Genomic DNA, 26,233 nt, shown 5'->3' on the forward strand with positions numbered 1-26,233 from the left:
ATATTAAAAAGAAATCAAACCCTTAATTCGACTTTGTGTCCATACATGTATGTTATCCAACATCAAGACCCGGTTACAATTAATCTGAGAAAAGTTTATGTATTAATGCATAGTATATGCCATGCTTTTCCAAAACTCAATTTGGTCGCCTCAATTATATGTATATTTCTAAATTATGCATTAGAGCCACACTAAGTCTTAACTTAAAAATATGAATACAATTGGTTTTCTTGTATAAATTGTTTATTCTTTAAAGATACATAAAGCAAATTGAATATGCCTGACATAAAATAAGTAGTATCGGTTTTCGATACAAAGAAACGAATGTGATTTTCTATAACCGACTGCAGAAATAACTTTAATTCTGATATCACAGGCAGAGAAAATAGTCTAACCTTTTTACTTTTACTTCTATACGCGTACTACCGATTTTCAATGTTGGTTTAAATATCTCAGGGCTGGGCGGTTTAAAAACTAAAATCGATAACTTATATATCTTGCTGTTTTAAGTGTCTTAAATACCCCCACGTAACTTGGGTTTTGTCATAAGAGCGAACATTAAATAGAACTATCCTTTAACCTAGTATTAAAAATGCAAATCTAATTCAACTTACTCTCCTTTTACAATTAGAATAACCTGGTATTGCTTGTTAACATCAAGAAGCTCAGAACTCGGAACGCATTATCAGAAATTACGTAGCAGGTTAGGATTGCAGTAGGAAAAGATAGCATTTTCTTTTCTGCTGCAATTCACAATCGATGAAAATTAAAGTTTTTTGTTAGAGGTCCGTGTTTGCTCTGTTCGTATTTTTTTCCTTTGACTTTTGATAATGAATGCATGTTCACTCTCACCACATGTCGCTGTGAATAAAAACGTTCAGGCCCCTTAAAACTTTACCTACAGCCACATAGTCTGACAGGATATATCACGCCTCATCGCATGTAAGTTGGGTACTTACCTGTGTACCTGTTAAGTGACACTGTTCTCATATTTTCTATGAAAGTTCTTTAAAGATTATTAAAAAGTAAGAATGCGCTGATCAATTTTTTTTAAAAAGTGTAGCATAGTCCGCGTGTGGTATTAATTTAATTGAAGAAGTTATAACATGCATGCCTTGTTCGATTTAGTCATATCGGAATAAGAGGAAAAAACAAAATGATACATGTTAGCGATATAGAACTATAGTAGTGGATCGTTTGATTGTCAGTTACCAATAGAAAGCAATGAAATTGACTTTTTAGAAGCTTAAAAATATTAAAAAGAAATCACCAATTGGTTTATGAATAAACGATAGTATGTCCCAAGATTTTGTTTCCGTCACTTTTTGATAATTTTTAATTAAAAAAAACCCAGATACCTCTGAAAGAAATATAGCTTAAATCGATAAAACGGAAAATCAAAATCAAAGATATGTTCATTGACACAATATCATTTTTCACTCATAAAATGTCGAAGGAACGATAACATATTTTATACACAAATATGACAAAGGTGTCTTTTTTGTTCATAAGCAAGGGAAGATAACCCCATAACAGTTACAACAACTTTGACAAACGGGGGTGGGGGGTGGGTAAAGCCATGCAATTTACAAATTAGTTGGTTCTAACCATAAATATGATTCACACTAAAAAGGATAAGAAATTGCTTTGTAATTTTCAAAAAAAGAAGTTCAAATGTCTAATCGTTAACAAACGACGATCGTAGACCAAGTGCAAAAATATTGTAAGAGTTACAAGAGCTGTGGTTTAGCTATAAGGCCTATTGATATAGTTGTTACGTTGTGGATTTAAAACACGTTTGTTAAAAGGCTATCATCGCAGCAACCGTTCTATGTAAATATATGTTCCGTCAATGTTCTTAATATATGTGTGCATAGCTTTAACGATTTATCTTGGTAAATATTGACTTACCGTGCATTTGTAATAATTTGGGTATCTTAAAACTGCCAAAAATATCCCATGAAACATGGCAACACATAACCAAACAAAACAAAATCCAGGTGAATAAGAAACGGAACAAGTAATGATCGTCTTGGCATAATTCTTTTTTTGAAGAAGACAGCAAAGCAATTAGATGAAAACTCAGTCTCGGAAAAAACACACGTTTTCTCGTGATTTATCCCATACCTTTGGTAGGGCATTAAAATATGTATGCAGAATATGAAACTGTTCACCAGGATAAACTATATATGTAATGATAAATTTTCACCGCAAAGAGGAAGACAGATCACAGCTTATGTGCTTTGTATTTCAAAACGTGCACATATTTAAAATCTTGAACTTATCAATTATTTGTAAAAGGATGTACCACTAACGTTCACAACACATTCCCTGTACAACCCCTGTGTGCCACTGTAAAAAGCTCCTTTATACACTGTCATCTCATGAGCGCCCCTGTACACATCCCCTGTGTGCCCCTGTAAGCCTCTGTACGCCCCTGTCATCTCCTGTAAGCCACTGCATACCCATGTGCATGCCCCTGACGAATTTTTATCTAATAGCGAGCGCAGCTCGCCGGTGCGCAGCGCCGGGGCGAATCCAGCTCTACCGACAAGGCGAGTGTGAATAGAAAATGCGGATTAGTTGCACATTAATTCAACGGATTTTTTTGGCGTCAGTAAATCGGACCAGTAATGCATTGTTTTAATCGACCCAGTAGTTCCGTGTAATCATGGCAATTTTTATCACATCACACTCTCACGAGAACGAGCAAGACAATAAAAACTAGAGGTACTGTGGGTAAGCTCACAATTGATACCCCCCGCTAAGAAAAAATCATAACTCATGTATTTTTTCTGTTATAGAAAATATTGTATGAATCTATTTCACCGTCCATTTTCTATAATAACAACTGATCTATTATCTAAAACTGGTAATGCTAATATGAGTACACAAACCAATTTCTATTCTTTAAATTCCATTTTAGTTCAAGTTAACTGTTAATGCATAAAGACATTGTTAACAATCAAGACTCGAACCGAACAAAATTCCACATGTCAAGCAGCCATTTAATATAAACATTTTGAATTATTGGTATACTGAGCCCATTTTCTTTTTAAACAATGACCTTGAACTTTCTCAATTGACCTTGGGTCAAGGTCATGGCACACCCTCAGCTTATAAGCAATTTTGATGTGAATTAAAAACTTCCAATATTTGTCCATTAGAAAGATATGGACTGGACTTGAATTTTGCACTTTTTTGCCTGTGACCTTAGCCGTGCCCAAATGACCTTGGGTCAAGGTCATGACAAACCCTTAGGTCATAAGCAATCTTTGTGTGAACTGAGAACTTCCAATGTTTTCCATAAGAAAGATATGGATCGGAAACGAATTTTGCATTTTTTCAATCAGGGACCTTGACCTTGCCCTAATAACCTTGGCTCAAGGTCATGACACACCCTTAGGTCATAAGCAATCTTTGGGTGAAGTAAGAACTTCCTATGTTTCTCCATAAGAAAGATAAGGACCGGACACGAATTTTGCACTTTTTTCTGTCAGTGACCTTCACCTTGCCCAAATGACCTTGGTTCAAGGCCATAACACACATTTAGGTGGTCATAAGCAATCTTTGTGTGAAGTAAGAACTTCCAATGAATAAGGTCAAGGTCAAAGCAAATCTTTGAAATCCTTTTCATCCTATTGTACATTATTTAAGCGGGGCTCTTTGAAATGGAAACCATCTCAATGTTGTCTAGTTCAATTTAAACTAATGGTACTCTTCTACAGGTATTACACTATCCTGCCTGTAATTGTCAAGGCGAAAGCTCTTAAGATTTCCGCGAACACTCATGGACAAAATTAATGTTATGACTAAAAGTGCAAGAAAAGAGCGAAATTTTAAAAGCGAAAGTGATTTATTTTCCAATGATAGGTTAATGAGAGAGATATCACAAATACTCTTTTTTCTTGGAAAAAAAATCATCAAAATCAATTTTAAAAATAGCTGAATAATCGGGCTACCTCAATCCTTCACAGTCAGTACAAGATATTTCGTTGGAATCGGAAGACCCTAATGATTACAAAACTACGCAGTTAGAAATTAGTATCAGATAGTGTTTACACAATAACAAATGTTTAATAAATATTATTCTGATATAAAAAAAGAGTATTATTTGTTTCGACAAATACACAAAGCACATAGACTATAACATGTGTAGATATTGTTAACGTATTTAATAAAGCATGGACAAACTGAATGAAAGTAGTATATAAAGATTTAACTTTCCTTTCATGTCAAAAATATACAGAGCCACACTAACGAGTATGGGCAAGTCTTAATTGAAAAAAAAATCGAATGGTTTCCAAATATACATTGTTTATTCTTTATATACATGTATACATAAAGCAGAATAGAATGTTCGGTTTTCGAAACAAAGAAACGAATGTGATTTTTTTTTATAACCGACTGCTGACAAAACTTTAAAGGGACTTGGACACGATTTGAAATCAAAAATTTTATTTTTATTTGTTATGTATAAAATGGTTTAATGGTGCATTTTAAATGATTGACCAAAATATTGAATGTTAAAGTCAAGTTACAAGCGAGATACAGAGATAAGAATTGGTTGTTATGTAAACAAAGCTCGAGTCTTATAGCTGTTTACAAAAATGTAATGTAGAGAATTACCATTTCTTAGAAAAATGACATGCGAAAAACAATTTAAACTAATTCAATATCTTTATAAATACTATTTTCAACAAAGAAAAATACATTTGATTGAAACTTACACCAATACAACACATTTGTAAAAAAAAATGACATTTTCGAGCTTTGTTTACAAAACAAAGAATTATAAACTCTGTATCTTGCTTATAACTTGATATTTGACTTTCAAATTTTGACATAGCATTGTAAACTTCTATATTTATCAGTAAAAACATTGAAAATGGGAAAATAAAATTTGAAAATTTTAAGTAAAATCGTGTCCAAGTCCCTTTAATACTGATATCAAAGCCATAGGAAATAGTCTTACCTTGTTACTTTTTCTCCCCACAATTACAACCGATTTTCAATTCTGGTAGAAATATCTCAGGGTTAGGCGGTTTTAAAACTATAATCGATATGAATAAATAGCTTGCTGTTTAAAGGACCCTGCGTAACTTGGGACTTGGGAAGAGCAAACATGAAATAACTAACTCTCCTTTTAATCAAATAGAATAACCAGGTTCGTTTGATAACATCAAGAAGCTGAGAACTCGGAACAGATTATTAGATATTACATAACAATTAAGATTGCAGTTGGAAAAGAAAAACAAGTATTCCTTTTAAAGGAATGATCGGCAATAATGATATATTGATAGCTAGAAGCAATCAACATGATCAGTTTGGTGTAAAATAAGTAATTAAAGTACTGTATTTCTCATCAGCAAAGTGGACCGAAACCCTTGGCTAGCGAAGATGTGTATTTTTACAAAATATAGAATATTTTGAATCTGTACACCATAATTTCATCATTATAAACCGTCAACAAATTTAATTTTGTAATAAATTTGGGGAAAATCGTTCGTAAACTCTTTGTATAGTTTTATATTTTTAAAGTAAGTATTAAATTTTAATGTATCTTCAGAATACTGAATAGGGCTCTTCAAAGAGGATTAATTAACACGTATACAAAGAAAGAGTTGTATTAAATAATTTAATGCGACTGAAAAACATTGAATGCCATCATAACTTGCTGTTGAGGTCACATTATAACGTAACCTTGTTTATAAATCAAGCCGTCTTCCTAGCTACTATTATGCAACATCAATAGATCGAGGTCAGTTCAAGGAGCATCTTCTTATGATTGAGGTCAGTTCATCGAGGTCACCTGCATTACTGAATGAATCTTTCGATCGAAATTCTTACGCGTGAGACAAACTGTGCATTCTTGAATTTACATGTCGAACTGTATTTTATGTATGTTTGCATCTCTTAAGGTAAATGAATTGAAATAAAACTGAGTAAAATGTTATATAAATACTAAAGCAAACTTCAAGTTTTAATAAGAACTACTTATGCAAGCGGAATGTGTGCGCACGTGGAAGCATTTGCCGGATGCCTCAAAGCCGATCACAAAAATATTTTATTTTGCAGCGGCCGATCAAATTTGCGAAAATAACGATTGGTAAATCAACAAATTCTTCGTAGAATTTGATAGCGTTAATTATACCCCCGCTCCGAAGGAGAGGGGGTATACTGTTTTACCCTTGTCTGTCTGTCTGTCTGTCTGTCTGTCTGTCTGTCTGTCCGTCCGTCCGTCCGTCGGTCTGTTCTTCCACAGTATTCCAAGTGGGGTCATTTGTGAGTATTTTTGGTGTTTGTGGGGTTATAATTGCTTGCGGGGTTAACCTCACAAGATTTTTGTTTTTACGTGTACAGAATACCTTCAGGGGTTCAAAAAATCAAGTATGACATTTAACCCCATAAGCAGTTTGTCTTAGTGTAAATCGTCTTTGACACCACGTTGTCCGCGGACAAGATCATTAGAAATCTCTCGGACAATGTGGCGGGGTTTATACGTCATACGCATGCGCAGTTAGCCCTATACAGATGCGCAGTAACCTCAGAAGAGACCCGTCATTGCAGAAGGACGGATGTGGAGTTGAGACAGGTAAGTTATCTTTTACTAATTTTTATGATGTAACACATCCTTAGTACATAAAATTCTTGAATAGCTTGTACATTTAACGACTTTGAATTACGGGGAGCACACGCTTGTTCACCGACATTTGTTGTGGTTTGCAAAAACATCTCGAAAGTCATGTCTTCTGTTCGAGTACGCGGGGAATCAAATTTTGTGATTAGCATCATTTATATTTTATCGCTATCAGTTGTAACGGCTCTCCTGACAAATATTTTGGCGTGGGGAATCGCTCCCATCCCCAATTTTTTGACCCAAGAGCAATAGTTCTATGCCTGTTCAACAGAGCGGGTGCTCGCGAGCGCTCTCCAAAATTCCCTATACCCGCAACACAAATTTTGGCGAGCGCTCGCGGGCGCTCTCTCTGCTGAACACGCCTGAACATTTCAGGGACTTCTTCTTTTTTCTATATTAGCAAATATGTAATTTTCTTACAAAAGTTTAAAAATAAACTACACATCTGAAATATTCGCTAATTTCGCCAGTGGCGAATCTTTTTCAAAATTGGAGTAAAGAAATCTAAATGTGGCGAAAATTAATTTTTGGTGACTTCTTAAGTTTAATGTGTTTCTCATTCCCACCCGTTTGTTTTACTTTATTCGGTTAGTCTGTGTTAATTCAATCACCACGTGCAACTGGAAATCTCGCATCGCTTCAGTGCACACAGCTCTGACCATAGATTAGCCCCAGGCTATTTATGGCTTCAGACCATCAATTGTTATGTAACACTGGGAAGGGTGCTCTCACTGAACTTGCTAAACTTCTTTAGTTATGAACAGAATAAAATATGCATCATAAAATTTTAAGTAAAAAATCTTAAATAATATTTGTTCCCATGTTTAGAAGTTATTAAATACTTATTGCAATGCAGCTGGTTGCCATAGAAATCATCAGGGTACTGCAAGTGATGACAGTTTTCTTATTTAGAACTTGGAACATACTTCACTTACAGACATCAACATATTTGCTTTCCAAAAATATATTTTTATTCTCAAAGTCACACCAAAATGGGATAAACATGGGCAGTTCTTCAAAGGATTTTATTTATTGTAAAAAACACATTTGATAATTTTTTTTTATTGAAGCTGTGTAGTATGAGGTTGTATGCAACTTATTGACATAAAACCCAGCAGAATATTTCATTTTTACGTCTGGCTTGTCAAAATGAGGACTTGTAAATGTGCAGCGTGTTTATTCTAAATTAGTCTAGAACAGAAGAATTATTGTCTTTGTGGATTTCACTCCATCTTCTTATCTAGTATGTGTATGAATCCATAATGGCATTTTTGTTTTTGTTTCTTGATATGAAAAGTGTTTTGGTTTTTATTTTATCTCAAACTTAGAACTGTAGAAATTTAGTATCTTAACTTTTCAAAAGCTTTCATACCATACTTCTTGGAAATCATTTAGTGATACAAATGAGGAGAGTGCATATACAGTACATACCAAAAAATTGGTCAATACATGCATATTTAAAAAGTTCAAAATATTAATATCTTAAACATATAGGTCTGCATAAACATATACATGCACATGTATATGTGATATGATAGAAATAATTGTAAAACATGGGTCGTTCTAAAGTGACGAAAAGGATTTTTGGTACAGTGGGAGCCCTGTCACGACAGGACGCAAAAATTCATGGGAAAAGAATATTTGTCCCATATTTTGAATTATATGCTATAAACCACTATTTTCATTTGAAACAGGTTGGTAAAAAAATAGAATCACTGCATTTATATTTACCCCCTCCCCCAATAAATATTTCCCTTTTTCAAAATTCACCAATATTAATCCTAATTTCTTCAATAATTATCTCACTACATTGTTTGTTACAATGTTACAAATTAAGTCGGCAGTCAAAAGTATACGGGGGAAAACATTGCATAGTACAGATTGACCAAGGAAGTAAGTCAATTTTATATCAAATTCACAGGTGTCATGTGCAATGGAGCGTAATTACCTAATCATATGTCGTCTACTGTGGGTCAAATTCACAAGATAATCAAGCCACATTGTGTATACAAGCAGTAATTAGAATTTCTTAGTGAATTAATCCAAGTGGTGAAAAACTCCAAACTGTGCGTTTATAGCTATATGGTAAATTTTGGTAGTTTATTTTGTCATTGTCGATGTTATTTAACATTGAGCAATGAAAACGCACGATTGCACTTGAAAGTCTTTTCCTGAACAGTTAGGAAGATGTAAGAGGTACACTTTGTCAAAACCTCGATCCTGTTAGGCTGACTAGAAACCAGCTGGGGTTTGCTGAAGTAACACAAGATTACGACAAATAAAATCCATGACTTGGGGCTTGAGTTGAAGACACATGTAAAGCTTTATTACCTTCATGAAACATTTACTGGAATTTTGTAGGCACTGCTGTTTATTCTCTGAGAATCAGTCTCAAAGCAAGGACCCCCTGTTTGTTTACATGATTTTGTTTTTTACCATTTGTATTTTTATAATACCCGTAAATGGCCAATCAGAACGTTAAGAAAAGTACAAACGTTTAGAAAAGTACAAACTGGTAGCACAGAACGACATACAGACATGATTGACAGGAAAATCACAATTTTTTTTAGAAATTATAGGCTCGGTAGAATATTTTGGTAAATCGGGGGGAGGGGGGGGGGTATGTTTTCCACACTTCAGGTGCCTGTGTATATGGCACGGAACCTTACTTTATGTAAAAGCAATGGGGTTACCCGACAAGTCTCTTTTTCACTATGTATATTGTATAAGGGCAAACTTCTGGGGTTACAGAACACCCCACAATTCCTATAGGGACATGCTAATAGGGTTTTACAAGTTTAACATTCCATGATGTCTTATTGGACAAATTTATGGGGTTAGGAAAACCCAACAGATCATCATGATCATATAAGGACAACAGGAAGTACATATTTAAATTGTTTTGCAACTTCCAATTCAAATGAAAATGGAGGTTTGGTTCTTTGTGCTGCTGTTCTCACTACTTTTCATGATTTTTATTTCACTTCTATTGGGCATTGTCTTGATGTTTGTGATGTTTAGAAGATGGTCAGCACTTTTCCGTCTTTGGACTCATGATCTCCAGTGAACAACATGATTGATGATTTGATGTATGAAGTATACATTAAAGATCAGGAGAACTTGAGGTTCATTTTCATTGTTTTTCTAGAATTGAATATAAAATGTAAACTTTTAACAAAAATACACAGTGACTCGATTGTATTTGGATTTGGAACTTTTTCACTGGAAGTTGCAGAGACAATCACACATCTTTTAATAAAACTAAAAGTTCCATTTGAATGTGAATAGGTAAGTATATGCATATATTTGGATTATGTAATGGTTACTATACTCCTAGTTTAATAATGTTCCTTACATTATATATCAATTTGTGAACTTCTACAGTGGGATCTTAAGATAAAAGACTATAGCACATAGTGCACTAAAACTTGAACCCAAAGCTCACATTGTATAGACAGAGAAGTAACCTCACAAAGCTTGTCCTAATTTTTTGCTCATGTAGAGGATGTTTGTCAGCCATAGTTCTACATGATACAGAAAAAAAGAACATGGAATTTCCTACTGCTTTTATTGGATTTGAATCGAATGAGGCATTTGTAAATGTGTGCTTATATTGCTCCGACTTTGATCTTGATGTCTTGGAAATCTTTATCAATGGCGCCAATTTTTTGTGCTTCTTTAATATTGAAGATTTTGATGCATGCTGTTTTTACTGTCAGTTGAATTCATTCAGTGTTGAAAAATATGTTCTCATTTGAACTAATACCTACAAAAGGTAAGCTTGTTTCATGAGTGTTTGTATTACATCTATTTGGAAATGCAAAAAAAAATTTTAAGTTTTTGGTGGTCAAGTGTAAATGATATATATGTATTAGAGAAATACACATGTACCTACAAGTATTTTGGTTTGAATCTCTACACAAATTATAATAATTGGGCAGTGAGTTGGTGCTTTCATGAGACCCTTATCATGAACAGAGGACTAACTTCAAACTTATGCTATATGATGTATATATGTATACGGTCAAGTAACCTCACAGTGTTAAACCCCATAATGTGTAGACAGACAAGCGTAACCTTGCAATGATAAACCTATAATGTGTGAACAGACAAGTAGCTTCACAGTGTTAAACCCCATAATCTGTAGACAGACAAGTAACCTCAAAGTGTTAAATCCATAATGTGTCTATGGACAAGAAACCTCAAAGTGTTAAACCCCACAATGTTAAACCACAATGGCCATAATGCATAAACAGACAAGTAACCTCACAGTGTTAAATCCATAATGTGTATATGGACAAGAAACCTTGCAGTGTTAAACCCCACAATGTGTATATAAACAAGTAACCCCACAATGTTAATTAAACCCCATAATGCATAAACAGACAAGAAACCTCACAGTGTAAAATCCATAATGTGTATATGGACAAGAAACCTTGCAGTATTAAACCCCACAATGTGTATATAAACAAGTAACCCCACAATGTTAATTAAACCCCATAATGCATAAACAGACAAGAAACCTCACAGTGTTAAATCCATAATGTATGTACAGACAAGTAACCTTAGTTGTATTTTTAACTGGTTGGGTTATCTCCCTAAGTAGAAAAATAAGAAGTCTGGGACTTAATATGAAAATTACTATTTATAAGTTACCCTTGTTTAGGTTTTTATGTCAAATTGATTCAAATATTCTAGGTAAATTACTCAAGTTACAGTTTAATTTATTGAATATTTTTTCTTCCAGAAATGACAAAAAGAAAAAGACCAGTTAAAAGTAATGGACATGAAGAAGAAAAAATAGGAAGGATTGTGTGGGCCCAGGTAAAAGGTGTCCCCAGAACAATGATGTGGCCTGTAAGGCTTGAAGGGGTGGAGAATGGAGGCAAATATACAGTGTTTTGCAATGCTGACCAAGCTATGTAAGTTTACTGCCATATCTATCCAGTTTTACGTTGATTAGCTCACCAGAGCCAAAGAATAGCAAAATAGCATGAAGGGATTTAAAGTTGATTCATACCATCTCCCCCTGGTGTCAGAGAGGGTCCACAATTAGAGGCAGTGGTCCAATTTTACATAGAAATATATAGGAAAAAATCCTCTGAAGAGTATGTGGCTATAATTTTTAAAATAATATGGAAGCAAGTTAGTATGAGAGGTTTCAGGTTTGTTTAGACCATGACCATTACCCCCCTCCCCCCCAGGAGGTTTTGATGGGACCAAAATGTGGGGAAGGGTCAAAATTTGATAAAGTCTTACCAGCATATTAGAAACATCTGAAGAACAAGGGTACAATTGTCAAACTAATATTAGACACAAGCTAATATATTGACGATTCAAGTTTCTTTACACAATTACCCTCGAGTCAGAAAGGGGCCACAATTGGGGTTCAAATTTAAATGCATAGAAATTATAGGAAAAAAATTGAGTAATTTTAAATCAGTTATTTGTTAAACATGTTAAATAACTATGCAAGTAAGATTGTATCTAGAAAAGTTCTTTATTCTTCCATGACCCTTAAAGATGAACATTGCTCGTAAATAGGCACTGGCACACAGGGACCTGGTATATAAACCCTTCAATTTCGTTACACCCGATTGCACACCTGAGACTTGTGGCCGACGTGTGGTATTACTTCCGTGGTCTTTGGATTTTATGCATTTATTTCTTATTCATGTGCATATTCTGTTTGTAAATAATGCATTGACCAATTTATTTGGTGTTAGTATTCTCATGGATTGGAAAAAAAGTGTGTAAAATTTGATAATTTAATCGCGACTGAGTAACACGGCGTGGTAGGATGTACGTCCACACAGGTGAGACCTCTACAGCAAAGTACTTTGAACTGTTTAGAGGTCTGTATCTTGTATAGCGGTTGTACGGACAACAGTGATGAAAGGGAAATATGGCGGACAGTGCCTATTTACGAGCGGTGTTCAGCTTTAATGATCAGACAGGGAATCCATAGATTTTAACCTAGATAAATATAGCGTGTGTAGGGCATGATGATATGGAAATGAGCTAGTTTTCAAAATTTTAAAGTTGTTTCCCCAGCGTGAGGGGTATGAAAAATGGACACGATGAGGACTCAAAGTTTTTCATCAAATTATATAGACAAATGTTACGCTTTAGAATAGGAAGGCTATAATTTTTAAAATTGTTTCTCAGGTAAGCAATGAGGCCCATGGCTTTTTTTTTTTTTTTTTTTTTATTATACAGAGCATCGAACACCAAAAAGTATCTGTTTTGCATAGGGTATAGTTAATTTTTTTTTCAATCAGAGGTTGAACTTCCATGTTTCATTTTACAGTTTGACTGCAACAAAAGTGGAATCATTTTCAGAAATAAAAAAATGGCAGGAGAAAGGCATACGTAATAAATGTGTTTTGAATTTCAGTTCATTTGAATGATGACGAAGGTTGGACACAAAACTCAAGTTTTTTAGTTAAAAAATTATTGGTTCTCTAAATTGCCTGTTGGAAATTTTCTTCCATTAGGTGCCCTCAAACTTTAATTTTTCTTCAAAAGTTCGACAGGTTTGGTACAAAATCATGCTACAGCTAAGTAAAAAAAAAAAAAGCAAAACCATGTCTGCTGCATAAATGTTGAATTTTTTGGCCTGAGAAACTAAAGATTAATTTTTTTTTAAGCCTACATCATTATGGAGAAAAATGCCTCTACAAATGTTTGAAATTTTTGGTTCTATGGTCTAGAGGTTGTTAATTTGGTCAAAATGAATATTGTTGTGTCATTAATTTTCATTGGCAACAATGCTATATCTCTCTTTTAGGCCAACCTAAGAAAGTTGCAGTGGTAACTAATTCTGCATTATTTTATCTATGATAGCTCTGACTAAAGGACTAAAGTTTTGTGTCGATCCTTTATAGATGTTTATACAATGTGTGTGCATTTAAATCAATGTGATTTCAGCATATTGCGTATAGAATATTCACTATATGGAGAGGGGAATCGGAAATATTCTTAGACCGTTTACTTTTGACTTGTCATTTGTTGAATGCACTTTTGTAAACACTGCTGCTTTAGATAAACACTTATTTAGTATTAAGTTGTAAGCTTACAAAGCACAGTTTAATTGTGAATTCAATGTAAATTCAACGAACATGAAGCACCAGGATTTGGTTGCAAGGATCAACAGTAATTAATCTAAATTTCTGATTCACACTCTTCATATAGTGATAGAGGTACCTTTGACTTCATATCGAGTATAATTGATTGATAGGCCCACATTTCTAAACGCTGCAGTCCACATTCACTTTTTTTAAATATGAGAGTTCCAAGAAATATTTTCAGGAAGGTTCTACAATAGAACTATAAAAATGTGAAAAATTGTACTTGCTGTTGTGAATGGTTAAAATTTTAAAGTGGTGAGAAATTGACATAGGGTCTTCTGTAACATGTATTGGATACAAATGCAGTTATTGTGGTACATTGAATTGGGCCCTGAGAGTCATCCCCATCCTATTTTTGGAAGGGGGGGGGGTACTTTGTATCGGGCATTTCAGTAATATTAATCACTTCTGCTATAATTTATCTCAAAACGAAGAATTTTTTCCTCTGTCATGGAACTTTTCCCAATGTGTAAAGCTCAAAAAACAAGTAAATAAATAAGATATAAATTAACGCTAATTCTTGTTATTCTCAGACTATTATAAAACTTATGATTGATTGATCCCTATAGTGGATTATTGCTGATGTACAATTGCTTAAATGCACTTGCAATGTAAAGGTGCACATTTCTTTATATATATATAATTTTTAAAGATGGTTTGGGATTTATTGTTTATTCTTTTACTTTGTTCTTATAGGTACATGTACTAGATTCCAGAGTTGTTGGATAAGCTCAATCATGATCTGAGTCTCATTTTTCTCCAATATGTTCCTTTTATGTACTTGGATCGAAATTTAATTCATCTAACTCTGGATTTACAAATCATCAGTTGGACTGACAAGGTCCTTAAATTCTGTTAATAAAAACGAGGACAGTCCTTGAGAAATTTGACTACTCTGGAATAAAAAAAAAACCTTGAGCCAAGCCATGTCTCTTGCTTTTTGAATGTTCAGGATCTTGAATTGTTATTTTTAAAGCCAAAATATGGCTAAAATATTGTTGATGCTGTGTAAAACAGCACAATCTGCAAATTGTTGGATAAGCATGAATTTTCATTTCACTGTAAAGATTAGTAAATTGATATGGTTGTAATAACTCTATCAATATATTATCTTTCTCAATATATTATATATTATACATATATTTTTCAGAGGTGCTCAAGAAGAGAAAACACACTTTGGAAAGTTTTCTTGATGATGTAACTTGGGCTACATCAACAGATTGCTTCAGCTCATCAGCAGTTGGTTCTCCAACCACCTGCGATACATCTGCAGGTGATTTACAGTTTTTTGGTGTTTTTTTTAGCTACCTCTAAATTTAATCGTCAGATATGACAAGTATGTTTTGTAATACTTATGAGGTTTTTACATGTATATTTTAATTTCCGTTGTAGTGGTCATTGAAAGTGTTTTTGATGACATGAGTTGGGCGACACCATCTGGCCGTTCAGAAACGGTAGTTACTCCAGGATCTATTGCATGCACTACGGTTGCCCACTCTCCCAAGACAGATGTAGGTCAGATGACAAAGACCCCGTGTGATACATCTGCAGGTGATTTACTGTTATTTTAATTCTGAATTTCAATTGACAGATATGACAAGTATGTCTTGTAATCCTGATGAAGTGTTTACATAAATATTTTCATTTCCATTATAGAGGTCATTGAAAGTTCTCTTGATGACATGAGAAGGACAACATCTGGTTCAGAAACGGTAGTTACTCCAGGAACTATGACATGCATTGCAGTTACCCACCCTCCCAGGTCAGATGTAGATCAATTGGCAGCAACCACGTGTGATACATCTGCAGGTAATTTTTTTTTTTTTTGGTTACCTTTGAATATAATTGTCAGATATGACAAGTATGTATTAAAAAACTGATGTTGTTCTTACATGTATACTTTCATTTCTGTTGTAGTGGTCATTAAAAGTGTTTTTGATGACATGAGTTGGGCGACACCATCTGGCCGTTCAGAAACGGTAGTTACTCCAGGATCTATTGCATGCACTACGGTTGCCCACTCTCCCAAGACAGATGTAGGTCAGATGACAAAGACCCCGTGTGATACATCTGCAGGTGATTTACTGTTATTTTAATTCTGAATTTAATTGACAGATATGACAAGTATGTCTTGTAATCCTGATGAAGTGTTTACATAAATATTTTCATTTCCATTATAGAGGTCATTGAAACTTCTCTTGATGACATGAGAAGGACAACATCTGGTTCAGAAACGGTAGTTACTCCAGGAACTATGACATGCATTGCAGTTACCCACCCTCCCAGGTCAGATGTAGATCAATTGGCAGCAACCACGTGTGATACATCTGCAGGTAATTTTTTTTTTTTTTGGTTACCTTTGAATATAATTGTCAGATATGACAAGTATGTATTAAAAAACTGATGTTGTTCTTACATGTATACTTTCATTTCTGTTGTAGTGGTCATTGAAAGTGTTTTTGATGACATGAGTTGGGCGACACCATCTGGCCGTTCAGAAACGTTAGTTACTCCAGGATCTATTGCATGCACTACGGTTGCCCACTCTCCCAAGACAGATGTAGGTCAGATGACAAAGACCCCGTGTGATACATCTGCAGGTGATTTACTGTTATTTTAATTCTGAATTTAATTGACAGATATGACAAGTATGTCTTGTAATCCTGATGAAGTGTTTACATAAATATTTTCATTTCCATTATAGAGGTCATTGAAAGTTCTCTTGATGACATGAGAAGGACAACATCTGGTTCAGAAACAGTAGTTACTCCAGGAACTATGACATGCATTGCAGTTACCCACCCTCCCAGGTCAGATGTAGATCAATTGGCAGCAACCACGTGTGATACATCTGCAGGTAATTTTTTTTTTTTTGGTTACCTTTGAATATAATTGTCAGATATGACAAGTATGTATTAAAAAACTGATGTTGTTCTTACATGTATACTTTCATTTCTGTTGTAGTGGTCATTGAAAGTGTTTTTGATGACATGAGTTGGGCGACACCATCTGGCCGTTCAGAAACGGTAGTTACTCCAGGATCTATTGCATGCACTATGGTTGCCCACTCTCCCAAGACAGATGTAGGCCAGATGACAAAGACCCCGTGTGATACATCTGCAGGTGATTTACTGTTATTTTAATTCTGAATTTAATTGACAGATATGACAAGTATGTCTTGTAATCCTGATGAAGTGTTTACATAAATATTTTCATTTCCATTATAGAGGTCATTGAAAGTTCTCTTGATGACATGAGAAGGACAACATCTGGTTCAGAAACGGTAGTTACTCCAGGAACTATGACATGCATTGCAGTTACCCACCCTCCCAGGTCAGATGTAGATCAATTGGCAGCAACCACGTGTGATACATCTGCAGGTAATTTTTTTTTTTTGGTTACCTTTGAATATAATTGTCAGATATGACAAGTATGTATTAAAAAACTGATGTTGTTCTTACATGTATACTTTCATTTCTGTTGTAGTGGTCATTGAAAGTGTTTTTGATGACATGAGTTGGGCGACACCATCTGGCCGTTCAGAAACGGTAGTTACTCCAGGATCTATTGCATGCACTATGGTTGCCCACTCTCCCAAGTCGGATGTAGGTCAGATGACAAAGACCCCGTGTGATACATCTGCAGGTGATTTACTGTTATTTTAATTCTGAATTTAATTGACAGATATGACAAGTAAGTCTTGTAATCCTGATGAAGTGTTTACATAAATATTTTCATTTCCATTATAGAGGTCATTGAAAGTTCTCTTGATGACATGAGAAGGACAACATCTGGTTCAGAAACGGTAGTTACTCCAGGAACTATGACATGCATTGCAGTTACCCACCCTCCCAGGTCAGATGTAGATCAATTGGCAGCAACCACGTGTGATACATCTGCAGGTAATTTTTTTTTTTTTTGGTTACCTTTGAATATAATTGTCAGATATGACAAGTATGTATTAAAAAACTGATGTTGTTCTTACATGTATACTTTCATTTCTGTTGTAGTGGTCATTGAAAGTGTTTTTGATGACATGAGTTGGGCGACACCATCTGGCCGTTCAGAAACGGTAGTTACTCCAAAATCTATTGCATGCACTATGGTTGCCCACTCTCCCAAGACAGATGTAGGTCAGATAACAAAGACCCCGTGTGATACATCTGCAGGTGATTTACTGTTATTTTAATTCTGAATTTCAATTGACAGATATGACAAGTATATCTTGTAATCCTGATGAAGTGTTTACATAAATAATTTCATTTCCATTATAGAGGTCATTGAAAGTTCTCTTGATGACATAAGAAGGACAACATCATCTGGTTCAGAAACGGTAGTTACTCCAGGAACTATGACATGCATTGCAGTTACCCACCCCCCCAGGTCAGATGTAGATCGATTGGCAGCAACCACGTGTGATAAATCTGCAGGTAATTTTTTTTTTTTGGTTACCTTTGAATATAATTGTCAGATATGACAAGTATGTATTAAAAAACTGATGTTGTTCTTACATGTATACTTTCATTTCTGTTGTAGTGGTCATTGAAAGTGTTTTTGATGACATGAGTTGGGCGACACCATCTGGCCGTTCAGAAACAGTAGTTACTCCAGGATCTATTGCATGCACTATGGTTGCCCACTCTCCAAAGTCAGATGTAGGTCCGATGAAAACGACCATGTGTGATACATCTGATGCTGAATTTTTAAATGACCTGTTGGATTTTTCTTCTGGTAGTGAATATATTCCTGAAGATGATGAATTGGATGAAAGTGACCCAGAAGCCAGTGAATCTTCACCAATAGAGAAAAAAAGAAAACCCCTGCAATACTCTGAAGGAAAAACTGGGGGAAAAAATCAATGCCAGAAAGAAAGAATCTTAAAAGAACTAGCTGAAAATGATGAAGTAATTAGTGATAGCAATAGTGATATATCAGTGGAGTATCCAGATTTCAGTGCGCTAAATAAGCCATCTTTGCTTCCAGTGCCATTGTTAAATGATGAATTTTCAAGTGCTGATGATTCAGATGTCCCTTTAGAGGATCAAAATATAGATCCTGAGACTGTTGCTTATGATGAAAAGTTTCCAAAGATATATGTTAAACTGGTACGGAAAAGCCAAACAACCAAATTAGGCAAAAAGAAGAAGACTGAAAGAGTGTATGATTCACACTATCCTTGTATTTTCTGTGGCAAGATGCAAACCAATTTTTCGCATCATTTAATGAGTTCTCTTCACATGAATGAAGCAGAAGTACAGGCTATCCCAAAGGTCAACTCCACAATGACGAAAGAAGAAAAGCAAAAAACTGTAAAAGAAAGAAAGACCAAATTTGAACTGCTGCGCCTTCGTGGTATTCACAAACACAACACTAATGTGATAAGTGAAGGGAAAGGTGAAATAATCCTTGCCAGGAGAAGTACAGAGAGGGAGTTTGATCTTAATGCTGTAGGTCCTTGTCCAAGGTGTTTTGCTTGGCATCAATTGAAAAACCTTAAGAGACATCAAAAGTTATGCCCAAAGTATGATGCTGATGAATCATATTCAAGCCAAACCAGTCTCAATATACAGAGTAAAACGTTAGTGGGACGAATTTCGGACCAGGCTTCAAAACTTGTTGTGACAGAAGTTTTCACTATCATGCAGCCTGACCATGTATCTCAAGTGGCCCAAACGGACCCACTTATCATAAGCCTTGGTAATCAGTTGATGGACCGTAACAGAGGAAACCGTGTAATGAGGAAATATTATACCAGCCAGGGTATGAGACTGTCTGCAAAACTCCTAATTGCTCTGAAGGAAACAACAGGACATGATGAGGATCTTAATTATTTCCTCCAACCTTCTCAATTTGTAAATGTGGCAGAAGCTGCTCTAAAATGTTCAAACCAAGACAGCATCGATGAAGAAGATCTTTCGTCACCAAGCAATGCTATTAAATTAGGGTATGATATAAAATCATTAGCAAGTTCAAAACTAGCCAGTGCTATCATACATGCTGATGAAAAGAGGCAAAAAGAGGCAGAAAATTTTCTGCAATTAATGAAAATGCAGTGGACTGTGAAAGTAACGAAGCTAGCAAGAATGGTTTTACAAGAAAGACAGTATAAGCCCAAGTCATTGCCGACACCCGAAGACATTAAGAAAATAACAGAATTTATGAAAACGGAGATCTGCAACCTTGATCTTACTGACATTTCATATGCTAACTACAAAAAAGTTGTTGTGTTGACTTTGGCCAGGATCACACTGTACAATAGAAGAAGGTGCCATGAGGTTCAGGCAATAAGGTATGTATATCAAAACAGTACATAGTACATAAATTTTGGGGTCCAAATATGATAATGTTTTGTTGACTGACCTTTACACAAAATCTAAACAGTAAAATATGTTAAAGTGTATTTTGTTCTGTGCAAATTGTGCAGGGAGGTTGGTTTTAGAAATAAGAGGAGAGTCCATTCATAAAAGTATGAATTTAAAGGCATAGCTTCTTGCTGCATTTTAGATGTTGATATGCAATGTTTCTTTAATCAGATTGAAGGCTTACAATCAGAGAAAAACTGGTCAAGACGATGTTCAGGCACAATTGATGAAAGAGCTGACTTCATTCGAAGCACACCTTTTAATGACTCAGGAAGTTGTTGAGATACGAGGAAAGGTTTGTAAATGATAATTATCTCCATTAGAAAATGCACTTAAAGATGATATTTTCGTATTTTGTCTATCCCGATAAAAATAGAATATAAATACCAAAAAGATGCCTATGTACTGCGATGACATCAACCATGTTTGTTGTTATTCTTTTGGCCACTCAGTGTAGAACAATAAGTCAATGATTTAAGTCCATGAGTTTCTATTTTAGGTTGGAAGATGTGTTCCAGTTATTTTACCTCTGGAAACGCGCCAGGCTTTAAGTTTTATTGCAAGCAAGATAGTCCGAAAGGCATGTTCCATTCCAGTTGAATCTCCATACCTTTTTGGTAGCAAAAGTAAGTGCAGAGTGTGTATGTTTATAAATCAGTTATACATAAAATGGGGGATTCAGATAATTCATAGCTTGACTGCCTGTGGACAGTAAATTATGCTATCCCCCTCCACTGAATTCAATAATTCGTGAAATAATCCTTTACCTTATTAGAATAAATTAATTGCAGCAAATTTTCTGCAATTTAATTCAAAACTGCATGTTTTGCAGTTATTTAATAGGAGTAGCAAACTATAAGCTGCCAAAAGATTTCCAGAAACTCTTTATTTTTGCAGATTTCTGTCGGGACTGGTAAATATCTAGCTAACAAATTTTAAGTTGCCATAAGACGACCAAAAACAGTTCTTATCCTTTTCATACAATAGCAGAAACAAACATAGCCAAAGGTTTGCCAGATATTGTTCTTGACAATTTCATGCTGGCTGGACAGCATTAAATTGAAAGATTTAAATATTATAAATAGGTTACCAGTTATGCAATTTTTGGCAATAAGCTAAAAAATAATCTTAAATGGCTAGATGTATTTTATTTCTCCATTGATTTTTATTGCAGCTGGAGGTGTATTTAGGGCGTATGATGCCATATCAACTGTTGCTCAAGAGGCTGGGCTGTCAAGTCCAAGCCTTATTCGTACAAGTAATATGAGGAAATATATGGCCACCATGGTTCAGGTAAAAATCAATATCCTTTCTATACTCTTTGACCTGTGGTTGGTTGGACAAATTGTTATTTTATAAACAGTATTACCATGTTATGTTTTACACTACAAGTACATACTTTTATGAACAGGCTCTTGATACCAGTGAAGCTGAGAGGAGTTGGATCATACAACACCTAGGGCATAATATGGATGTGCATTTACACCATTACAGACAAACATCTGATGTACTAGAAAGAACAGAAGTAGCAAAGATTTTGTTGATTCAAGATTTTGGAATAGTGCCCCATTATGTGGGAAGAAAACTTTCCGATATTCAGTTGGATGGTAAGTTATTTTGATTTTGATTTTGATGTCATAGCATGCACCAGACAGAACGCGTCAGATGTAATTATAGCTACAAACTGGAAAGTCATTTTTAGACTTCATTAGACAATACACAAATTTTTTAGGGTGTTTTGATTAGTTCTTTTGCAAAGCAAGTCCAATCCTACCTTCACACACTTTGACTTGGTGTTAATTCCTAAACGAAATAGATTTCATTTGGCTGCATACTTTTCTGCACCCCATTTTAGCTAGCATTATTAATTTGCATTTTCAAAGATTTTGAAATTAAGAGAAATACAAAATTTAGTTAATTTCAGCTGTTACTACCTTTTTACAAACAATATTTTTATGATGATCCAAATGAATATAAGACACTATTGGATCAAACTGGGATGTACTGTATCATTCTTGTGTAATGGAATGTTACGTAGATTTACGTACACGATTTACACTTGCACAAATCTTGAATTTTCAAAACATTTTCAGATATCATTTCAACTGGTGAAAGTACATCTGATGTGGGTTCTCAAGTAAAGCCAGCATTTGAACAGCAGCAAGATGATGACAGCGTTATTCCAGAGTACAATGGGAATCCCATGAATAGTGATGATGAAGATGGATGTAAGTTTAGATAAACTATATACATGTATATGATTCATTATACTCAGCATGGATATCATTATATGGATCATGGTATACAAGTAATAATAAATGTGGTTAAAAAGGAATCAGTAAATGACCATCTTAAAAAAATATTAATGATAAACAGTATGTGCAAGGGTTTATACACTTTTCATCAATGTAAAACAACTTATTTTTTACTTTTATTTTATGACAGTTTCAAAACCAAAGAAGACAGAAAGAAAGCGGTGGAGCAAGGAAGAGGAGGACGAACTGAAAAAACTATTCAAAGCTAATTTTGAAAAAGACTATTGTCCCAAACAATTGGAGATAGAAAAAATAATGAAAAAGAGCAGGGAAAAGGGGGGGCTTATCCACTTACGTCCAAGGGACAATATCAAAAAGAAAGTTAGTGGGATGTTGGTCAAAATGAGGAAGAAAAAAGATGGTTGAGGTGTTGCAGTTGTGTTTTCAACTTCTTAGGGTTTCGAAATAGGTCACTGATGTTTTTAAGCGTTACGATTCTGGCTGATATTGTAAATGGCTATAACTTTCTTAGTAGATGAGATTTAGAATTTACGGTAGATATATTTAATGTATCCCTACAATATGATTGTATCAGTAATGAATGAAAGGACATCCATGCACGTGTGCTGCATTCTGATTGGCTAATACTTAAATGGTTGTAACTCTTTTACTTTTCAATGAAATACTTCGAAATTTAAGACATGGGTATATTTTGTGAGGCACTGTAAGAAGATATATGTGAGAAATCTAGGAAACGTGCTGAAATCTGATTGGCTGTTGATGTATATGGCTATAACTTTCTTAGTTTTCAATGAAATAAAACAAAATTCCGTGTGTAGGTAGATATTATGAGTCCCTATATTATGGCATCATCAAAAATGAATATGATGACATGCATGCTCATGTGCAGAGTTCTGATTGGTCAATATTTCGATTTCTGTAACTGAGGTCTATTCAACAGAAGATGAATGGGGCACTGAAGGGAGTATGGGGAGCGTTTGGGAAACAACTGTAACGGGGACTGTTACAATTATTGGTAGTACTTGTTTATCTTGGGTTTTTTTTTTTTTATTTAAGATGAGTTATCTTACAATTTTTTTTAGTGGCTATTTTTATTTTTAATTTTGGGTTGAAAAGGGGAAACCCATCCAGGTATGTTTAAATGGAACAGCTCTGACTATTGAGTGACTTAACTAATATCCCTGATCTGTTTGTTTTTCAAAGACTTTAAAGATTAATGATTGTGTATTTCAAATTATTGAGGTACAAATATTGTGTCGATAAGTTTCGATATAAATTGATTAAGACACTCATGGTGTGGTTTTCTGGTAAAAATATGAAATTTGTTATGATTGGATGCTTATGAATTGATGCAAAGGTTTACATTCTTAAAATTTACTTCCTGCCATGTGAAGACATCAGGAATCTAAATGTCCACATTTTAAAAAAAAATGTTTTCTGCATATCAATTCCTTTTAAGTGGACATATAGTATCATACATTAATTTTTGTCACAAATGTGTAACTTGCATGGAAAGGCAGAATTTAAAGCGATTTATATTTGATCAATCTTTGATGTGATCATAAAAACACAAAAAAACTAAGCTTGTGTTGTCCCTAATTGTTACAAATGCATAACACAATATGTCCCTCAGTTACTTGGCCATGGTTTTTTTTATATAGCTCATTATTTTTTTTCCATTTATCTGTATGACGTTTACATTGAATATGAGGTTAATAATTTAATAGATTTTTTTTAACATTTCCAAAAATTGAACTTTTTCAGGTTTGTTAAAATTGAATGCAAAAAGTTGTGGTATGCTTAATAACATCTGATGGATGAATATCAGGAAAAATGTTTTAATTGTTTATCTGCAATAGATATCATACATTTTGAAAATGTAGTTGACTTTAATTTCTTTTTTAAGAAACGCTTGTCAAGGTATTATAATCTAATATGTGTATTGATTAAATGCAAGGAGCATTGAAATGGTAGAAAACTTGTGTATATTATTTTTTCAAAATTGAAAGTGTGAAACTGAAATTTCAAGTTAAAATATATTTTTCTTTTTAATTTAGGATAATTGTTATTGTGTTTGTTAATTACATGTATTAAATTTTGTAAATCAAATAGGGACAGCCACTGACATACATTATTGATCAAATTCTTTGAATATATAAAGGTTGGGGAGGTTGCATTGTTTTACCATGACTAAATAGCTGACAAAGCATATACACCTTATTTTTTCCCAATATTGTGTTGTGTGGTCTTTTACAGCATATACTGATACTTTTGATTTTTTAACGGAGATACTTATTATGGTACACTGCTTCCATTTATTGTAATGAACTCCAAGAATTCTTCTTTTTTCTTTCAAATTAGAAAAACTTGTCATTCAGAATAAAAGTGTCAGGTAATTATTAGCGGTGTTGTTTTTTTTTTTCATGTATGTTTGTTGCAGGGCAACAGTCCTTAATGAACATGTGCATCATTAAAAAAAGGGAAATTTTAAGTTAACTTTCATTGGATTTTCTTTTTCTTGCACAGATGCATTGGAACATACATAATTCAGTCATAAATAGACTACCTGTGGTAAAATCGCAGTATTGCAATATAAGAAACTCATGCTCTCATTGTTAATTTCTGATATTATAGTACTGATAGAATTTTCTGGATTGAAAATAATATCTTATTGAAGTCATTTTTCTGTATATGATATATTAATTTTTTGCACGGTAAGATGCCTGAAACGTGGTAGAGGGTGTTTTTTGGGGGGTGGGGATAATGCTACAGGAGAAGAAATGGTTTTAACTGGGTTAGAACAGCTGATGCTGTTTCATCAATAAGAGGAATATGCAAAACGGTAATCAAGATATTTGTAACTTAGTTAATGATATGATTGAAACATGGTTAGAGACAAATTATCCTAGTGCATTTATTCATTTGTATGCACACTTGGCAGCAATTATATCCCACCTCCCCGAGATTGGCAAGAACATTAATGATATTATACACTGTAAGCTATTAATGGTGAGGTTGATTCAGGGATTCCAACAGTTTTCGTTCCATTCTTGTCTATTACTTTGAATTGTGAAGGTTAACCTCATTATGTGTTTGAACATAACCCCACAAGAAAAAATTGCACAAGGTAGCACCTGTGTGTAACTTTTCCAAGAACCCCATCTTACTCCTCCTGTATGAATTCTGAAGGTGAACCTCGTAATGTAGATTTGTACTTACACATGACCCCACATGAAAAAATTTGCACAAGGTATCGCCTGTGTGTATGTCTGTCTGTCTGTCTGTCCGTCCGTAACAAAAATTTCTGTCGCATTTATCTCAGCAACTATTTATCGCAGATGCTTGAAATGTTAACACAGTGTTTGTTAAGGCATGCCATATCGTGGGATATATTTTTGTACCAATCAGGTGTCAACTTCCTGTTAAATGACGACTTTGTTTATTTTTAGCCAAAATTTTCAAACAAATGTTCGTCAAAGATTTCTCAGCAGCTATTTATCACAGATGCTTGAAATTTTAACACACTATTTGTTTTGGCATGCCATATTGTAAGATTTATTTTTGTATTAATCGGACGTCAACTTCCTGTTAAATAATGACTTTGTTTATTTTTTGCCAAAATTTTCAAACAAATTTTCGTCAAAGATTTCTCAGCAGCTATCTATCGGAGATGCTTGAAATTTTTACACAGTGTTTGTTAAGGCATGCCATATCGTGGGATATATTTTTGTACCAATCGGACGTCATCTTCCTGTTAAATGAGTAATTTGTTTATTTTAGCCAAAATTTTCCTCAAAGATTTCTCAGCAGCCATTTATCGCAGAT

General features: G+C 34.3%; 2 protein-coding genes across 2 annotated transcripts; both read left to right on the top strand.

The window, feature by feature from the left end:
* Positions 1-6,223: 6,223 nt before the first annotated feature.
* On the top strand, positions 6,224-17,790 carry LOC117690845 (mucin-17). The gene is made up of 15 exons (XM_066085099.1): positions 6,224-6,595; positions 11,388-11,562; positions 12,951-13,012; positions 14,921-15,043; positions 15,163-15,321; positions 15,427-15,579; positions 15,688-15,846; positions 15,951-16,103; positions 16,212-16,370; positions 16,475-16,627; positions 16,735-16,893; positions 16,998-17,150; positions 17,257-17,415; positions 17,520-17,625; positions 17,781-17,790. The coding sequence occupies exons 1-15, from the start codon at positions 6,535-6,537 to the stop codon at positions 17,788-17,790; spliced, it is 1,944 nt and encodes a 647-aa protein (XP_065941171.1). The 5' UTR covers positions 6,224-6,534.
* A 2-nt stretch (positions 17,791-17,792) lies between these two features.
* LOC109620100 (uncharacterized) lies at positions 17,793-24,810 on the top strand. Its single transcript, XM_066082623.1, has 9 exons — positions 17,793-17,939; positions 18,045-18,200; positions 18,307-20,059; positions 20,304-20,427; positions 20,632-20,758; positions 21,307-21,425; positions 21,544-21,739; positions 22,226-22,360; positions 22,578-24,810. The coding sequence occupies exons 1-9, from the start codon at positions 17,807-17,809 to the stop codon at positions 22,811-22,813; spliced, it is 2,979 nt and encodes a 992-aa protein (XP_065938695.1). The 5' UTR covers positions 17,793-17,806; the 3' UTR covers positions 22,814-24,810.
* Positions 24,811-26,233: the final 1,423 nt, after the last annotated feature.

The sequence above is a fragment of the Magallana gigas genome, chromosome 1, assembly GCF_963853765.1.
Source record: "Magallana gigas chromosome 1, xbMagGiga1.1, whole genome shotgun sequence".
Taxonomy (NCBI): Eukaryota; Metazoa; Mollusca; class Bivalvia; order Ostreida; family Ostreidae; genus Magallana; species Magallana gigas.